Below are 11,259 nucleotides of genomic sequence, written 5' to 3'. Positions count from 1 at the left end.
TTTTCGTCCATCGTGCATGCCCTACCTGGAACTGTTACTGCTTCACGGAAATCGCCTAGCTCCGAAACTGACGCACAGTAGGCACTCAACAAGTTGTATTTTTCCTTCCTTTCCACAGGAGACCGGCTCCCTAACCTACCGCAAAAGAGGGGTTTCTGGCGCGTGCGTCTTCTCCACGCTCCTTCTGCCCCGCGGGCCCCACGGCGTCTCGGGGAGCAAGGTCGCGGAGGGGACGGGTGGGAGCGGAGCGGCAGGACTGGGGCGGGGTGGGGAGCGCAGGCGGCCGGCTAGCGCGGAGCCGGTCTCCCGGCTTACGTAAGGCGCGAGCCCCGCGCGGCCGGCCGGGGCTCCGAGTGGAGGCGGGCGGAGGCGGCGCCGCCCAGCGGGATCTGGGCTAGAAGCCTCGCAGAGGGCCGCGTCCCGGCCAAGGTGTGTGTTTATTTGACTTCTCCGGGTGGAGAGGCGCCGGACTCTGGCTCCACGGCGACGAGAGCATCCCTCAGACCTCTGCGGAGGCGGCCGCTGCCACTCCCGGGGATGTGACAGCCGCCGGGGAGAGGCGGAGGCGCGGACCAAACGCTGCCCACGTGCGGGGACCCGGGTTGGGGCTCAGCCCCCAGGCCGCCGCGGCGTGGGGCTACTGGAGGCGCACTTGGAGTCACCGCCTGTTCCGGCTGTCTCACTCGGTGGAGATTGGCGTGGGGATGCCCGACCCCTTCCTCGGACTGGGCGTGGGGCACGAGATATAGGAAAGGATCGAGGTGGGCCTGGCCGGGCTGACCCCACTCCAAGCTCCCGAGGGCTACCCCCGCCAGGGGCGGGCGCTCGGGAGTTCTCCGGGATCGCAGAGTGGGGGCGTTGAGGGCGGGGAGGTGTAGCGTGGCGCTTACTCCGCCCTCGAGCCGCCCAGGCGCGGGGCGGAGAGGAGGGGTTGTCTCAAAGTCTCTCCTTCCCCTGCAGGGGCGGCGGCGAATCTCCGCGCGAGCCCAGGGTGTCAGAGGCAGGGGCAGAAGAAACAAAGTTCCCGGGGCTTCTCCGAGGCCGCTGTCCCGGTTGTCAGTTCGGCCTCCCCCTCCTCTCCGAGGCAATGGCTTCCAAACTCCTGCGTGCGGTCATCCTTGGGCCGCCGGGCTCGGGCAAGGGCACCGTGTGCCAGAGGATAGCCCAGAACTTTGGCCTTCAGCATCTCTCCAGCGGCCACTTCTTGCGGGAGAACATCAAGGCCAACACGGGTGAGAGGGAGCGGGGGCGAGTGAGCGGACGCGGGATCCGGTGAGGCTGGGAGGCGAAGGGCCAGCCAGGGGCTGAGTCTCTTCGGTCCCCGGGCGCCCTTCCCCCGCCCGCATGTGGTAGTGCAGGCTCCTACGTGCCGGGGCGCATGCAGCTGGTGGCCCGCGGCCGTGCGGCTTAACCGCGCCCGGGAGGAGGCCGAGGCTAGCTGGGCGGAGGGTAGGAGGGGCGCGAGCCCCACTCCCACACCGCCACGGGCTGCTCTTGCCTTGGCGAAAAGCGGGTCACCAACCAGCAGATCGCGGCAGCTGAAAACCCGGAGCTTCTCTCTCGCCCGGCTTCCTTAAAACCAAGCCATCCCACCGCTTGGCCGTCTCCCACCCAGTTCACCGCGTCCCTCGTGATCCGTAGCATCCCCTCCTCTCGCCAGAGCCCCCCGGGCCGAGCGCCGCCCACCTGTGGGAGTCGGGCCCTGCCGCGCGCTGGGGAACCTGTGGCGCCGCGGGGCTCGCAGCCGCGCGCCGCTCCAGCCCCTCCACGCCTCCCGGGGCCTCTGGGCAGAGCCCTGGGTGGCTTTGAAAGGCCTGTCTGTTCCCTGCCGCCTTCTAAGGTAAACTCTCACCACTAACTTCCCCTCCTCTTCAAGCCGGGGCCTGACCCTTAGGAGACTAGGAGATTTGATCTGACAAATTACAGTTTGAATCCAGCCTCCTTGGAAATGGCTTCTTGAGAACGCCTCCCTTGGCTTGCCTGGTTAATTTGGGGCTACAGGTCGCCTGCTCTCCTTAGCCTGTCAGTGCGGCCCTTCTCCCCTCTCCTCCCACCCCGCGTTCACACGAGTTCATAATGAATTGGCATTAAAAGGCGAGAGGTAGGTAGTTGTGGTGCTGCTGCGAGGTAGTTGGCCCTTCTGGGATGCAGAATTAGCAACTCATTTATGAAAACTTGTTATTGCAAACGGGGTGCTTCCCTCTGTCTTCTGTTTTCATCTGTTCCTAGGTGGTTATAGCCTATTACGGTATCTTCTTTACAAAAGCACAGATTAGTTTGACAGAGGTGGGTGGAGGACGGTGCTTGGAAAACGGAAAGCCTGAAAGAGGCGGGGAATTAAGAAGTATCTCAAAGGCAGAATTTTACTCCTTATTTCTTAAAGCAGGTTTTAAGAGCAAACTTTTATTTTGGTTTTCAATAATGCTGTTCCCCACCCTTCAACATTCAGAAGGCTGCGTCCTGTATACCTGATTGCACCTGGAATTTTCTCTTGCAGGTATTGTTACCACAACTGGGTCTATTTTAATTTTAATAACACATTCAAATGCAGTTTACTCCTTTCCTGTTTGGAATGCAGTTTGGGTGGGGGGAGAACTGTGAGAGGGTAGGCTGGCTCTAGGTGGCCAGGTGGGTTTTGTGGTCAGGTGGGGCTTCTCAGTGGGTATAATGAGGTGAGGAAACTGCTAGGTGGGATTGAGCCCATTTTTCTGCCTTCTCTGTACCTGACTCGGTAACTTGCCTCCTTCTGGCATGAAGGCTTTGCACTATCCATCCTGGGACTGAATTAGTGGCTCTTTCCTTTTAAAAAAGATGATTTACTTATTTATTTTTTTGGCTGTGCTGGGTCTTCCTTGCTGCTTGGGCTTTTCTCTAGTTGCAGAGTGGGGGCTACTCTCTAGGTGCGGCACTCAGGCCTCTCATCCTGGCTTCTCAAGTTGCAGAGCACTGGCTCTAGGGCACGTGGGCTTCAGGTAGTTGCCATTCCCTGGCTCTAGAGCACTGTGAATAGTTGTGGTATGTGGGTTTAGTTTCTCCTTGCCTTTTAGAATTCTCTCTTCAATTCAGGGATTGAACCCATGTCTCCTGCACTGGCAGGAGAATTATCCATCACTGAGCCACCAGGGAAGCCCACTCTGCTTTTTTGAAGAGAATGTGATGGGAAGTCGCTTGTTTCTGCACTTTTTTAGGGGGTTTGAAAACTTTTCCACTTGTTGTTTTCCCTTATCTTGTTCATTTTAATTTTCCTTTGTTCAGAATTTTAGTGTCCGTTCTCTTTCAAGTGCCTTCATTTCTCTGCCAGTGTTTCTCCCTGGAGTAAAAAGTGACTCTGCAATGTTTAAATTATCTTTTTCTGTTGGGAATCAAGTAGTTTATGCATGAATCAAGTAAAACTTAATCAAGAATGGACTTCCCTGGCCATCCAATGGTTAAGACTCTGTGCCTCCAGTGTAGGGGATGCAAGTTCGATCCCTGGTCAGGGAACTAGGATCCACTGTGCTGTGGGCCAAAAAACCCCCAAAAAACAAAAGCACTATCAGGGAAAGAAGAAGAGGACAAATAAAGGACAATGACTGTTTTGAAAGTGGCTTGTTTCTAGTGGACTGGGAGGGTGCTCTTGGGTTATTTTTCTCAGAAGATATGAGTCTTAACAGGCTCGTTGCCTGGTAAATAAGAAACCATTCCACAGCATTTATTTTTCTGTTACTTGCTGTTTGCTTTTCACTAATTTCCTGGCAGAGAAGCACAATGACCGCTCCGTAGGTGCCCCTTTATAGTTGAAGGTTTGAAGGAGATGCTGAAGTGCAGCAAAATCCCAGGAAGTAAAACCTTGGTAAGAATTTGAATTGGAAAGTAGCTCAGGCCATCTGCTGCAACCTGCAGGGTTGGGGCATACTCCTGTCCACATGGTTTTCCTGCCGTTACTGCCTGGTGAAAAGGTGCTCTTCCAGGAAAGGAGTGGCTACTTATTACATTTGGGCAATTTTCCCTCACCTGCCCTGGCAAAATTCATCTCTTTGCACATAGCTTGTGAATTCTATTGCTGCTGTCACATACACTTCTGATGCAGTGCAGCTAATGTATTCTGATTTATCCAGTAGATACCTCCTGAATACCTGCTGTATGTCAGTGATCTAGGTGCTGGGGGCTATAGCAGTATTTTTTTCTACCTTCACCATAGTCCAGTTGCCACTGAGAGACTTAAAGGATGGATCTGACAAATGCCTAATGAATAAAAGGAGTTCAACAAGTCTGATGAAGACACCGTCATAAATTCTATCTACATCTTTCCCAGAAGAGTCAAACAGCCTTTAGTGATTAAGTCCATTCTGCTTAATTAGCTCTGATTTGTGATAAAAGTTTGTGTTTACTATGGATCTCAGATGAGCTTTGTGATATCTGTCACCTGTTGGCTCTGCCTGGTCTGCCTGAAGCTCTGCAGGCTGAGACTTATCAAATACCTTATTTGAAGACCCACCCCCAAGTTTTTGGCTTACTTTTTTTTTTAGCACACTGAATGAGTAAATAGATGGGAGAGTTCTCTTAAGTTGCCAGAAGCTGGGACACTGTCATAAAAAATATTAGCTTTTGTGTGTGTGTTTGCATACATATGCATGAATGTCACACACACACACACACACACACACAGCTGGTACTCAATAGAGTTCATTAAAATTTGGGACTTCCCTGGTAGTCCAGTGGCTAATGTTAATGCCAAGTTCATGTGCCGGATTGTGCAGTGAAGCTAAACTGAAACGTCAGAGTTTGGAGCGAAGAAAGGTGTATTGCAAGTCCATGATAGGAGGTGGCCTATGCCCTGAAAATCCTGAGGCTTCCTAAAGGGTTTTTGCAAAGCATTTTTAAAGGGCAGGTGAGTGTCTCAGGGTACAGGATCAGCCAGTGTACAGTTCTCTGATTGCCTGATGGTGAGGCAGCAGAGTGGTGTTACAGGGGTTAAACTTATTTGTCCTTAGGCTCCAGGAGGCCTGGGGCTATGTGCTCATGGTCACCAAATAGTTTGGTGGAGTAGGGTTTCACATCAGCAAAGCAACTCAGGAAATTTGCATCAAATACTATTATCTAGGAGAAGGCAATGGCACTCCACTCCAGTATTCTTGCCTGGCAAATCCCATGGACGGAGGATCCTGGTAGGCTACAGTCCATGGGGTCGTGAAGAGTCAGACACGACTGAGAGACTTCACTTTCACTTTTCACTTTCATGCATTGGAGAAGGAAATGGCAACCCACTCCAGGGTTCTTGCCTGGAGAATCCCAAGGACGGCGGAGCCTGGTGGGCTGCCGTCTGTGGGGTCGCACGGAGTTGGACACGACTGAAGCGACTTAGCAGCAGCAGCAGCAGGTACTTCAGAGAGGAGCTAAAGCAGAGGATATAGAAGAAGGCCTGTGGTTATACTAAGACTGTGATCCCATCTCAGAGGGCCTGGGTTTGATCCCTGATCAGGGAATTAGAGCATGAATGTGTGTTAGTAACTCAGTTGTGTCCGTCTCTTTGTGACCCCATGGGCTATAGCCCACCAGGCTCTTCTGTGCGTGGAATTCTCTAGGCAAAAATACTGAAGAGGATTGCCATTCCCTTTTTTTTTTTTTGCCATTCCCTTCTACAGGGCATCTTCCTGACCCAGGATCGAACCCGAGTCTCCCACATTGCAGGCAGATTCTTTATGGTGTGAGCCACAAGAGCCCAAATGCTGAAACTGAAAAAAAAAGAAAAAGAAAAAGAAAAAATCCCACATGTCTCAACTAAAAAGCCTCAACAAAGACCTGGCACAGCCAAATAAGAAAATACATACCAAAAACCACTATTCCCCAAACCTTGGGACTGAACTTGGGCAGTTCAGTGGTTGAAACTCCATGCTCCCACTTCCCCTGCAGGGGTGCAGGTTCAGTCCCTGGTCGGAAATGGAAGTCCCTCATGCTGCATGGTGTGGCCCAAAACAAACACCGCCCCCATTTATATTTAGTGATACCTTCATTTGTTGAGTGATCAGTGAATGAAACCTCCCTCTGAAAGGTGTGAGACTCCTGTTTTAAGGTTTGTACTGGATCTACTATCTAAAGTGCAGGGAAATTGGAAAGTTTTCATTTGGAAGCATCCTGGACTTGAGAGAAAAGATGTTCAATAACAAACCTGTTTCTGCTCTTAATTAATATTAACTGCAGCTCTTGCTGAGGTTTGCAGATGGAATTGGCATTTCAAATTAGTCTATGGGCTGAGCCTCTCCTGAAAAGATGATCTAGTTCAGAAGGTTCAGGTTTTTTTTTTTTTTTTAATGCTCATTAAGTATAAATGTGTGTCTTTTCTTATGTAAGAATGAAAACGTCTGACAATTGGAGAAGTTGTATTAAAGAGACTAATGTTCACCAATGTATTTAGAACAACATTAAATATTAATAGTTCATGTTTTTGGAGATCATACAAAGTCTTGGCTTAGTCTGCTATTTCTAGAGTATGGGATATTCCATATTTTTTCCCTCGTTTGGTGAGACTCAGGATGTAGGTCAAGGACCTGACAAGTTTGGAGGCATCTCTCCTGTCTGCAGGTCCACTTGTACACCCCCCTGTTTTTCTCATTTCTTTGAGGGTTTTCACGCATACTTCAAGAGAACTGTTTGACTTGAATAAGGTCCCATGACAATAAGACTGACTTTCACACATGCATAGTTGAATCTGAGCCTCTTTTCAGTGTGGTCATTTTTTAATGGAAATCCACTTAAAAAAAATATTTATTTGGCTGTGCCAGGTCTTACTTGCAGCACGCAGGATCTTCAGTCTTCATTGCGGCATGCATGATCTAGTTCCCTGGCCAGGGATTGAACCTGGGCACCCTGCATTGGGAGCATGGAGCGTTAGCCATTGGACCACCAGGGAAGTCCTGGTCATTTTTTAAAAGTAGTTTTTTTTGACCAAAATCATGCCTTGTAGAAAATTTGAAAAATGCGAAGCTGTGAAAGAAACTGAAAAGGTGAGTGAAAATTACCCACTATTCCACACTGACACTAGGAAATTCTAACAAGTTATTTTTTTCCTGTATATTTGCCCTGCCGTCCCCAACAAACTAACTTGGCGTCCCACTTGGATATTGTGAGCATTTTCCTGTGTTCTTACCACTTCTTCAAAACCATTTAAAGTTTCTGTATTATAGTCCATTCAGCAGATAAAAGTGAAAGTGTTAGTTGCTCAGTCTTGTCTGACTCTTTGTGACCCTGTGTACTGCAGCCCACCAGGCTCCTCTGTCCATGGGATTCTCCAGGGAAGATGGCTGGAGTGGGTTGCCATTCCATTCTCCAGGGGATCTTCCCAAGCCAGGATTCGAATCTGCATCTCCTGCATTGGCAGGGGGACTCTACTGTTGCGCCACCCTGGTGCTGCTTTATTCATGTACTTTTTTGCTTACTAAATATTTTATTTAATATAGACATAGATACACATACTTTTGTGTATATTTTTATTTTTCAACATCCCCACCCCCACCCCCACACCCCTCATTGGTACTGCTACACTTGCAGGATCTTAGTTCCCTGGCTAGGGATTGAATCCGGGCTCTCAACAGTGAAAGTGTGAAGTGCTAACCACTGGACTGCCAGGGAATTCCCTATACTTGCATATTTAAACGCTTTCTTTGGTTTTCTTTTTTCTTTTCTTTCTTTCTTTTCAGCTTGAAAGCAGTCTCTATTAAGTGAGCAGATTACAAAAATAGCGGTAGATACCTTAATTCATCCTTCTAATAAGGCTGTTGATCTGGTCTTCCTTGCTGCCAGCATCTCCACCTTCTACAAAATGGGTAGTCCTTTTCTTCATTCCGCCTCATGGAGAAGACGGTTTGAAGGGCCATAGGAAGTTGTTTACTTCTTTGAAACATTTTTCAGCAGTGTAGATCTTATGAAACAGATTCTGCATGTAGATGATGCCATATTTGCCAAGAGATTGAGCATCATGTTATCTGTCAGGGCAATTCTGTTGATTTTGCCATAACCATACTTGTAGATCAGTTCATTTGTTGACTTCAGGTTTGGGTAACACCTTATGCAATGTATGGTTCCACAATTCTCAGCATGTTACTTGAAGCCTTGCTGAGCTTTACAAAGGTGCCTTGGAAGATCTGATGGCGATGGAGAAGCTGCAACGCCTTTTGAACCTTTGGGCTCACACCAGTGATACCTCTGATCCTGATGATAAATGCCAATTTGGGTTCCTCAGCACAGAGAAGTTGCCAGCTTTTCTTGTCATCCTACCGTTCAAATTTCAGTTCTGTACATCTGCCTGTATTCCTTGTGATACTGCTTAGCGTTTTCATAGATTAACTTCCTCCTTACCTTTTAAAGCATCTTTTGGGCAAAGTTCTTTCTCAGGCATTTTATCTTAAGCTCTGCAAAATTCTTTTGCCTTTTTCTTAAGGATTTCTGGCACAGCAGGAACCTTCTTTTTTTTTTTCTTTTCTGCACTCTCCATGGTTCCATCCAGGAAAGAGGCCTTTCATTGATTTTCTGATTGTATAAATAGTTCACGTTAAGTTACCCAAGGTTTAGAAATGCAAGAAAGATGAGGAAGTAAAAAATTTGTGTTTGCACTAACACTAACTAGGAGGAAATAATAACTGTTAATATTTTTTATGTGCAGAATATCTTCCCGACAGTTTTTTAAGAATATATTATGTATTACTGTTTTGAAAATGGCTTGTTTTACTTCACAGTGTATCATTTAATATTTTCCAGTGGCATTACAACCTGTTCTTCGATGTGAGTTTAATGCTTTGTACTATTTCAATGTAATTTTTATTACACTCTTGATTTTTTGAAAAAGGTGATACATGTAGAGGGCTTCCTAGGTGGTGCAGTGGTAAAGAATCTGTTGCCAATACAGGAGACGCAAGAGACTTGGGTTTGATCCCTGGGTTGGGAAGATCTCCTGAAGCAGGAAATGGCAACCCATTCCAGCACTCTTGCCTGGAAAATCCTGTGGACACAGGAGCCTGGAGGGCTGCAGTCCATGGGGTTGCAAAGAGGTGGACATGACTCAGTGACTGAGCACACACATAATACATGCAGGTGGTAAAATGTTCAGATACACTAGGAATGGTGTGGAAAATCTCTCCCATCCCTGACCTCTGGTTCCCCAGTTACTTTCCACAGGGATACGTACTTTTTACTTTTCTTGGATTTCATCCTAAAAATGTGTGTGTGTGTGTGTGTGTATATATATGTATGTTTAGTGGTACCTCTTTAAAAAATGTACATGTATATCAATACTTTGTTTTGCCCTTCTTTCTTTTTTAAATATTTATTTATTTGATGTGCCATGTCACCCGGGCTTCTCTGGTATCTCAGTCGGTAAAGAATCCTCATGCAATGCAGGAGACCTGGATTTGATCTCTGGTTTGGGAAGATCCCGGAGAAGGCAGTGGCACCCCACTCCAGTACTCTTGCCTGGAAAATCCCATGGACGGAGGAGCCTGGTAGGCTGCAGTCCATGGGGTCACTAAGAGTCGGACGCGACTAGGTGACTTCACTTTCACTTTTCACTTTCATGCATTGGAGAAGGAAATGGCAACCCACTCCAGTGTTCTTGCCTGGAGAATCCCAGGGACGGGGGAGCCTGGTAGGCTACCATCTATGGGGTCACACAGAGTCGAACACAACGGAAGTGACTTAGCATAGCATAGCACCGGGAAGATCCCCTGGAGGAGGGCATGGGAATCCACTCCAATATTCTTGCCTGGAGAATCCCATGGACAGAGGAGACTGGCAGGCTGTAATCCATGAGGTTGCAAAAAGTCAGACAAGACTGCGCAACTAACACACACAGCACACGTCTTAATTACGGCACACAAGATCTTTACTTGCGACATGGGAACTCTTAGTTGTGACAGGTGGGATCTAGTTCCCTGACTGGGGATAGAACCCAGGCCCCCTGCGTTAGGAGCACAGGTACAGCCACTGGACCAGTAGGGAAGTCCCTGTCCTTTTTTTTTTTTTCCTGTCCTTTTTTAAAAAACTTAGCATTATAGCTTGGACATTGGTTTCTACTAGTGTTTATCAACCTACCATATTCTTTTAAAAAATTGGCTGCATACTCCTATCATACAGCTATACCATTGTTTCCTTAACTGACTCATTCTCAACTCTTTGGGTCTCAGGACCTTTTAGTACATTTAAAAGACATTGAGAACCCCAAAGAGTCTTTGTTTATACAGGTTCTACCTATGGTTATTAACTGTACTAGAAATCAAAACTAAGAAAGTTTAAAAATATTTATTAATTTGTTAAAAGTAAGAGTAACTGGGCTTCTCTGGTCTCAGATGGTAAAAGAATCTGCCTGCAATGCAGGAGACCTGGGTTTGATCCCTGGGTCAGGAAGATCTCCTGGAGAAGGAAATGGCAACCAACTACAGTATTCTTGCCTGGAGAATCCCTTAGGACAGAGGAGCCTGGTGAGCTACAGTCCATGGGGTCTTGAAGAGTCAGACACGATTGAGTGACTAACACACACAAGAGTAATAAACCCATGTTAACCTATTTCTATTAAAAAAGAACTGTTTTCTAGAACAAACTCCAAAGGAGAGTAGCATATTTGCAAATCTCTGTAATGTTTGGTTTAATAGAAGAAAGCTAGAATCTCACATCTGGTTTCTTACTCAGTTTGCCGTGTTGTCAGATGAAAGTATTGGAAGAGAATCTGGCTTTACACAAATATGTGGTTAGAGAAAGAGGGGATTCACAGACACTGGGAAAGGTCTCGTGGACCCTTAGAGATCCTTGGACCACACTTTGAGAATGGTGATTTAACCAGTTGCCTGTGGGTTATTTGCAGTCTTTCAGTATACAAAAATACGCTTTGCTGACTGTCCCTTGATTATATCTTTCAACAAAGGCTTGAGTGCCAGGCAGTACTGGCTTATGGGATACAAAGAGGTGAGTCAAGGTCTGTTTCCTGAAGGAGCTGTAAATTTATTGGGAGAGGCAGTGAGGCAAACAAGTATGCAGTGGATGAAAGGCTGCAAGGTGTGTGTTTGTAGGTCCTGGGCACATAGGGAAGAGGCAGCCTACCCAGCATTTAGGAGGAAATGGGGTTAAAGGAAGAGGCTTCCTAGGTGGCACTAGTGGTAAAGAACCCGCCTGCCAATGCAGGAGACATAAGAGACTCGTGTTCAGCCATAAGAGCTTTATAGTATCTGGTCTTACATTTAGTTCTTTAATCCATTTTGAGTTTATTTTTGTGTATGCTGTTAAAGTGTAGAAGGA

General features: G+C 47.5%; 1 protein-coding gene and 1 pseudogene across 2 annotated transcripts in view; one reads left to right on the top strand and one right to left on the bottom strand.

The window, feature by feature from the left end:
- Positions 1–386: 386 nt before the first annotated feature.
- The window catches only part of AK4 (adenylate kinase 4), a 96,229-nt gene continuing 85,356 nt past the window's right edge, over positions 387–11,259 (top strand). The window contains exons 1-2 of one of the 2 annotated variants that reach the window (XM_070367893.1): positions 387–429; positions 961–1,232. In XM_070367893.1, coding sequence (XP_070223994.1) covers positions 1,088–1,232 — 145 coding nt within the window. In that variant the 5' untranslated portion in view covers positions 387–429; positions 961–1,087. Of the gene's footprint in view, positions 430–461; positions 762–960; positions 1,233–11,259 lie in introns of those variants that run through there. The other variant, XM_070367892.1, reaches the window with a different exon arrangement.
- LOC102269758 (large ribosomal subunit protein uL30 pseudogene) lies at positions 7,565–8,470 on the bottom strand (annotated as a pseudogene).

This window comes from Bos mutus, chromosome 3 (assembly GCF_027580195.1).
Source record: "Bos mutus isolate GX-2022 chromosome 3, NWIPB_WYAK_1.1, whole genome shotgun sequence".
In the NCBI taxonomy this organism is placed as follows: Eukaryota; Metazoa; Chordata; class Mammalia; order Artiodactyla; family Bovidae; genus Bos; species Bos mutus.
This window is presented reverse-complemented; position numbering and strand designations above follow the sequence as displayed.